The sequence below is a fragment of the Lepisosteus oculatus genome, chromosome 22 (assembly GCF_040954835.1).
Source record: "Lepisosteus oculatus isolate fLepOcu1 chromosome 22, fLepOcu1.hap2, whole genome shotgun sequence".
NCBI lineage: Eukaryota > Metazoa > Chordata > Actinopteri > Semionotiformes > Lepisosteidae > Lepisosteus > Lepisosteus oculatus.
Window position 1 is genome coordinate 10,066,732 of NC_090717.1, and position 7,782 is coordinate 10,074,513.

Below are 7,782 nucleotides of genomic sequence, written 5' to 3' on the forward strand. Positions count from 1 at the left end.
GGCCCTTCTCCCTTCATCACGCTACACAAACTCTTTAAGTTAATTACACCTCACAGAGGACAACAACGCTGATCCACGCTGACACAAATACATTCCGAGCGGACAGCACAAGCGACTGCACAGCCCGGAGCAATAGGCTATCTAAAAATGGGCTTTTTGCGTGAAAGCACAGCTACAGTGCATTTAAAAAAAAAAAAAACAACATGATTACACTGTGGACAAAAAAAGCCAACTGATGCAGGCCATCGGTTTTGAAGAGCACTCTTTGGCTCCCTGCTGCTTTGCTGCCTTCTACAAAGATAAACCTTGGGAAAAGACATAAGGAGTCAAAGCCAGGACAGGAAAAGTCCACTGCTCTCATTCTCCCTCACTACAGTTTAAGAAAATAAGCATTTACAACTGGAAAGATCTGCAGGGATCTTTACAGCAGTTCAGCGAAGCACCATATACAGTAAACCTGTTTCTGAAAGACTCAAATCCGTAGTGACAGTCAAAGCACCATACGGTCAGGAAAAATGTCAAGCACTACTTATGTCCTGTAGATCCCACTTCCAATTAGAAATGTCCCATGCGTTACAGACAGCTTTAGGCTCTCTTCCACTCTTGGCTGCAAAGGCTCACTAATTCCACCACCTGCAAATTAAGAAAGACCACCTCCTCAGTCCAAGCTGAGGTCAGAGCAAGCAGCGGTTCGAGGGTCGCCACTCACCTAAATCTCCGTGGAAACTGTTGTCATGCGAGGCCCTGCTGGACGGCGTGGAGTCGCCATCGTGGGGCCAGATCTGCCCGGTTTTCCGCACCCCGACGATGGTGGCCTCCGACACGACCACCTGCTGCTTGTGGCGCTTCTGGGACTGCGGGGTGGGGGGGCTGCTGCTGTCAAAGGACTGCTGGGAGTTCTGGGAGGGCGAGCGGCTCTTCTCGCGGAACATGCGGTAGGTGGTGGGGCTGGGGGACACGTGGCTCGACTGGCCCGAGGAGAAGTCCTCCTCGCTGGACGTCAGGTTCTCGTTGGAGCTGCAGTCCGGCGTGTAGCCGCCCCCGCCGTCCTCGAAGCTGCCGGGCGAGTAGGAGCGGCGGGGCCAGGTGAGATGCTTGTCCTGCTCCCCGTGGTCCCGCGCGCTGACGCCCTTGCCGTCCCCGTCCCCCATCATCCCCCCCACGTAGACGCTGGTGTACGGCTGGAAGTCCGCCGCCGGCCTCTCCGCCTTGCCCCCGTTCGCGCGGACCAGGTTGTCCTTCAGGAAGCGGGGGTTCAGCTCCGCGTCCTCGTACTCCGCGTCGTAGCCACAGCTGGCCTCCGTGGACCGGCCCCTGTAGACGGGCCGGCGGTATTCGCCCGCCCCGGCGGCCAGGCTCCCCGGCAGGGAGTGCAAGGACCTCTTGCGCTCCATCTGCATGGCCTGGCTCCCCAGGGTGCTGATCTTGTCCGACACCTCCCGGTCGTTGACCCTCACCAGCCCCCTCTCGTGGTGGTACTCCATGTTGACGTAGAAGGGCTTCTCCGCCCCGCCGCCCTTCCCCTCCCCAGACGAGTGGGAGTTGGCCCGCTTGATGCGCTCGAAGTTGGACCGCAGCGCCGCCACGCTCATCCCCACCTTCTCCCTGGGCGACGAGTCCTCCCTGTCGGGAGGCGGGGGCCCGGCGGTGGCCCGGCGCCCCGGGGCCACCCCCCTCTGCTTGGAGGGGGACGCGCTGTCCACTTCGCTGTCCTCCGGGTGCCTCTTGAACCTGTCGTCGCCGTGGTATTTGCACCTGTCCGCCTCGCCCGCCTCCCCCGGGTAGAGCACTTCCACAGCGGGTGGGGGCTCCGGTCCTTCGCCCTGCGATGACGCTTTCCTAACGGGGGGAGGCCTGGGCTTAAATTTCTCCTCGCCGGCCGGGTGGTACCTACTCCTGTCCCCCTCCCCCGACTCGTGGGGGTGCGGCTGCGGCGGGTCCGGGCTGCTCGGCTGGTCGGACCCCCCCGCCTCGTTCATGTGGGAGACTCTCCGGAACCCCCACCGCTGGCGGTCGTAACTCTTCTTCTCCTTGGCCAGCAGCGTCTGCAGGTAAATCATCCTGAAGCGCTCCTTGTTCACCTCCATCTCCAGCCTCCGGATGGAAGCCTTGCATTTCTCCAGCTCCTGTTCGATATCCCCGACGGATTTTAGCTCCATCTTGGGAGGTTCCGATTCGGGGAACTGCGCTTTCCAGGCTTCAACAAAACCCACAGGTTCCACCATTGTTGTTGTTCTGATTATGCTGCGCTGTGATAAATGCTATGACTACGGTACGGCTTACTTTTCATTAAAATAATCCCTTTTCACTACTTAGTTACTCCTAGCTGGTAAATAAAATTAAACTTACCAATGTGGAGTGCCCAATTACATACACATTCATTATAAAGATTGCGTCTCTTGGAAGTTTTTTTTTTCTATTTTCCAGATTGTCCCTTGGCTTTTTAAGTCTTCTACGGCTTATCTCGCTGACAATTATTCATTTATTTTAAATCGGGACTAGTAATACAAACACGGACCGCTTAGTGTGGATGTCTGAATCCAGTAGGTTGAATCCAAGGCGCATTCTCCGTCTCCAGTGTTTTTGTCTGCGAGGTTCCGAAATGAATAAATATCGGAGTACGACAATGGGAACATCTGTCTCCCCGCAAGATGGCAAAGAACGAAAAGTCTTCTTCCACAGAAAAGGGTTTCCTTTCCCTGCGTTTTTTCACCGGACGCCTCTCGTTGCAGTTGAATCCAGAACCATTGCATCTTCACAGAGGGACATCCTCTTTTATTATCATCTCCAGTTGTTACAGGCGCTATTGTACCAGTTCCCAAGCAGATGGAATATCAAAATAAGGATCCCGTCTATTGGCGATACCCAGTTTGTCCCATTGCGGTGGGAGTTCGCGGGTGGATTCGTGCTCTGTTCGCCCTGTTATCCCATGTTTTAGACGGGAATGTTGACACGCATTTTATCCAGATTTTTTTTTTTTTTACTCCGTTTCCTCGCCGCTGCTGCGCTCAGGTCTCCCCATTTCACTCTGGCACCAGGAGCTGCTGCAGGAAAGGGAGGGTCTTGCTGGGATGAGATTGACAAGCGGCTTCACTGCTGTCCCATTTAAAGAGACAGGGAACGGTCGCCCTTTCCTCACGCCGTGCAGAATCCACAAAGACGCGCTGGGTGATACATGCTGGAGCAGAGCCAGCTGTTATTGTGTTTCATTATTGTTCGGTGATGAGCAACAATTGTTGTTTCATGGTCATTTTTGTGACAGTCGACAGTTACTTTTTAGTTTGTTTATCGGTTCTGTAAACTGAGGAGCTGCGCTACAATGAAACACAATTTTCCAAAAGCAAACAATGTAGAGGTAAACTCATATTTGTAACATACAGCTCTGCGTGCCTCCCTCTGCGAAAGGCCAGCGAAATTAGTGAACTTGTACTTCAGAACTCTGTCTCTACATCAAAATAAGGTTTGACAGTGTACACAAGCGATGAGAGAATTTATATGTGTGCAGCTACTATATTAATCGTGGGTAGCTGCGTCAGCATGCGTAGTCTGCAAAGGAACAATAGGTTTATTCCCTGCTGAAAAGAGAAGAGAAAACGTTTCGGCTGTGAAGCCTTCTTCAGTTGTGTGGCTTCACAGAAGAAGGCTTCGCAGCCGAAACGTTGTGTTTTCTCTCTTCTCTTTTCAACAGGGAATAAACCTATTACTTGTTCCTTTGTTTACTGTATTCATCGTCAACTTACTCCAAACGTGAATTACGAAACACAGAAGTTAAAGAACACAGGTATAGTATCCCTGCCACATGCGGTACGGTCTCTCAGGAGAAAGAGAAGACAGAAAGTTGAGGAAAATGGCATGAAGGAACACCTCAGTGATTATTTATTCGTTATGCCTTCCTTTTATTTCGTAATACCAGGAAACCATGTCAAATTTATTGCGTCTTATGTGAGTCAGACTATTTATAGTAAATTACGCATTGAAAAAACTGTGCTGACGCAAAGATCTTTTTTTTTTTTGAGGAGGGAATCTAATCAAAGTGGAGCTGACTGTAGAGGCAGGAGGCTTCAGCGGTGTTACTTTCTGTTTGAGACAGTCTCCTCAGAATGAATTCGAAATTGCGTGAATTACCGGACGGATTGCAGGTGCTGCAATCTCAGATTTAGACTCCCAGAGCGCCCTCTTGTGTCATAACCTCTCTCCAAAAGCAATCGCAGCAGGTCAACTTTCAATTAAAGGACCTGTTACGACGAACTGGAGGAAAATGTTTTACATACTGCTCATGACATCAATGGAAGGAGCTGAATAGATTTGCATGGTACGGTAAATATCAAATGTAGCGTTTGGATCCGGTAATCTATGATTTTCTTTTTCGGGAAACGGGAAAAAAAGATAAAATGGCGGACTACAGTAACGTTTATCCCGTCTTTGAGCAATGCAGAAATAATTTGGATTTTATGCAGGTGATAAAAATGTAAGCCTATTTCCCAGCAAATATTTTCAAAGTGAATATTTAATTACCAACTTGTTGAACAGCAAGAAAAATATGTGAGTGTCTAGCGCCGTCTTGCGATTAAGTTTGACACCAGGTTCTGCCGTAGGGTTTATCCGTGTGATTTGTGTCCATTTGTTATTTCACACAACACAAATTATTTATTTAAAATTATTTTGCCGTGATTATTATGTTGGAATCGGTAAAAAAGAATTATTTAATGGCGCTCCTGCTTGCCATATTTCGAAAGATGATCCGGTTTAACTGACACAGTCCTGAAAGTTGTTGGATCTTCTTTAAGGGGCGACGCGTCAAAGCGATCTGAGTTAACAGACTTTAATAAAAATTAAAATCAGCAGTGTTTGCAATTAAAGCATTTTATTTGGAAAGAGCAGAAGGAAACAACATTTGTGTTACCGAACTGAAGATCCCGTGTATATTCTTCAACTCACCACATAAATAAAAATACATTAACGAAAGAAATCCGTATTGATGTCTGAATCTCCTGCTTTTTTTAACAGACAAGAGCAGGTTGAGATGAAGCGAAAAGTAGAATTTATCATGCAGAGCAACGAAAGAACACGTTAAAATCAATTTCGCTACGCAACAGAACTGGACAAAATTCAAGCAACGCGTCTTCATTCAGACGCATTCCGATTTCTTGAAGGACACGGCTTTGGGGCTGGAGAGCGCCTCATGGGTCACCTCGCAGGAGAAGGCTTCGTGTCCTCTCCAGTCGGAGGCGGGCAGGCTCAGACAGCTGCTGGTGCTGAAGCTGTTGTCGCTCTGCTGCGCCGCAGAAGCTGTCAGGGCGCCCGCGTTAATAACGCTCCCGTCCGCTTTCCAAGACCGTCACCGCTCTGGGGAAGAATCTGTCCACAAGGCAGACGAGAGTCTTCCTATCCTGGGAAGCCTGCTCTGCTGGTGTCGGCATCAGTAAGCTCACGGAGGGTGGAGAACTGGCCCCCTGAAACAACGTAACGTTTCTAAATGTTTCTAAAGCACTTGCCAATCACAAACGGCTAAGAAATTCGGCTCATCTCGATGATGTCCTTAATTATTATCCAGAACTAAAATAACAAACAACACCGGGGAAAAATGCATTTTCTTACACATTAAAAGAAGACAGGAAATAGATTTTGTTTCGTAGAATTATACAAAATATTATTTGTATTTTTAGACATGCGTTTTTTTACACGTTTTTGCTTTCATTTTCCTGGCGAACCACACACTTGCTGGTTTTCAGTCCACTCGCCCCTAATTAGATAAGTGCAGCCTTAATTGATCTAAGAAATTGCTCCCGCTAATTTACCCCACTATCTAGCTGTAATTTTTGTTCCATTTTATAATATCCAAAGATTGATGAAATGGTAAAAAAAGGCACAAAAATGCATTGCAAGCTTGGTCACATATTCACCAATAAAGACACTATTCCGGATAATATATCTTTTTCGTTGCTTGAATACTGAATTTCTGAACATCACCTTTTCAAAAAAGTGTCGCTTAATTTCTACTACTGTCTTCAGGGAACACAGTTTACTGTAATGTATACATGAAACGAGCCCATAGAATGATCACATTTACACCATAATAACGACTGTTAAATGCACATGAAATGTATCAAAATCCCGCACTGAATAAAACAGAACTGATTTGCTTACTTGTGAAAGTCAGTGTGGTAACAGATCCGAAGATGTTAACACAGTGACACAGCCCCGTACAAAAACCTCTCCCTAAATTAACGAGGTAATGGGTTTGGTCTTCTCGCGTCTGAGAGAGGATATACACTATAATGATCCTGTCGGAGTATATATTTTTCACTTAATTCTGAAACTTATCAGATTCTGTATAACGTCGCGGTTTTCTGTGTCAATCATGAATGGATTGTTTTTGGAGCTCGTCTATAATGGATACTTCGGTCAAAACTTGGGTTTTACGGAGGTGTTAAACGAGGTAAGAAGAATATAAAGTATATTTTTAAATATAGATGTGAAAAACAACTAAAATTAAATTAAAATCATAATTTAAAACATTGAAATATTTTAACACGATGCTTACTATTGGACTATAGAGTACATGGTCTTGTGCAGTTTTTTGTTGATGGGTTGCAGGAAACGTGTGCAAACTGCTTCTTAATAGTGATCTACTAAAATTAGAAATACGAATCTAATTTCTAGATAAATGTGTCAAACACATAATTATGGGATACCATTGCGACAAGACCTCCGCAGCATGTCATGATAGGGACCCCATGTATAAGGCATGTATATCGCAGCAGTGTATATCCCGACTGGCGCCTTGCTTCCATGGCACCCTGGCACCGCTGTCGCAACAAAGGTCTAATATCAGGACATGATATACCCAGATATACGTGTCTCGATATATGGGGTCAGCATATCCCGTCAGGGTATGTCCTGTCGCGACATGGGGGCGGGGCACTTTTGCCGGGGTATGTCATATCGCGATATATGGGCTTCATGTCGCGACATGGGCTTGAAGGTTTTTGTTATATCGTGATATAGGCCTTTCATGTCGCGACATGGGGCGGGGCACTTTTGCCGGGGTATGTCATATCGCGATATACAGGTTTCATGTTGTGACATGGGCGTGACTGTTTTTGTTATATCGCGATATAGGGCCTTTCATGTCGCGACATGGGGCAGGGCACTTTTGCCGGGGTATGTCATATCGCGATATACAGGCTTCATGTCGCGACATTGGGGGTGGGCGTTTTGTCGGGGGTACGCCGTATCGCGATATATGGACTTAATGATGCGACAGTGGCGCCATGACAGTGATGCGCCAGTCGCAATGCGTATTGCGATGTGATCGTGATGCGCGCACTCCTATCGTGACATACTATCGGATGCTATCGCGCTGTGGATGCCATGACATTCTTTGTCTGCTATTCAGTTTTGACCTCAGTGCGACTTCTCTTAGATTGAGCAGTAATTGGAAACCAATGGATGTGTTACTGTGTTACTGTGTATCCAGCGTGCTCATACAGCACACACGGTACACAGAACTTCCGCTGCGGCGCTTTACCCAATCAGAGTGTCGATTCTCACTCTTCACCCAATCGCAGCCCGAGCTGCTCGGGGGTTTAGCCAATCACGGGTCCGAGAGCTGTTCAAGCCAGCAGCGCCAGGTGGATCGGCTTGTTCACTGTCAATGAGAATCTATTTTTAAAATGGTTTACTTATTTGGAAATGCTTCTGCTTGTTTTTTTAACGTCTTTATTGATTCACAATGTCCCGTACTCTTCGAAATAATACATTTTTATTTGCAATATAACT

The 7,782-nt window shown here is 47.3% G+C and overlaps 1 protein-coding gene across 2 annotated transcripts in view; it reads right to left on the reverse strand.

Moving 5' to 3' along the window:
* Positions 1-3,192, reverse strand: part of LOC102697387 (BCR activator of RhoGEF and GTPase) — a 118,254-nt gene extending 115,062 nt beyond the window's left edge. For both annotated transcript variants that reach the window (XM_015366306.2, XM_015366305.2), the window contains exon 1: positions 710-3,192. In XM_015366306.2, coding sequence (XP_015221792.2) covers positions 710-2,225 — 1,516 coding nt within the window. In that variant the 5' untranslated portion in view covers positions 2,226-3,192. The remainder of the gene's footprint in view (positions 1-709) is intronic.
* Positions 3,193-7,782: the final 4,590 nt, after the last annotated feature.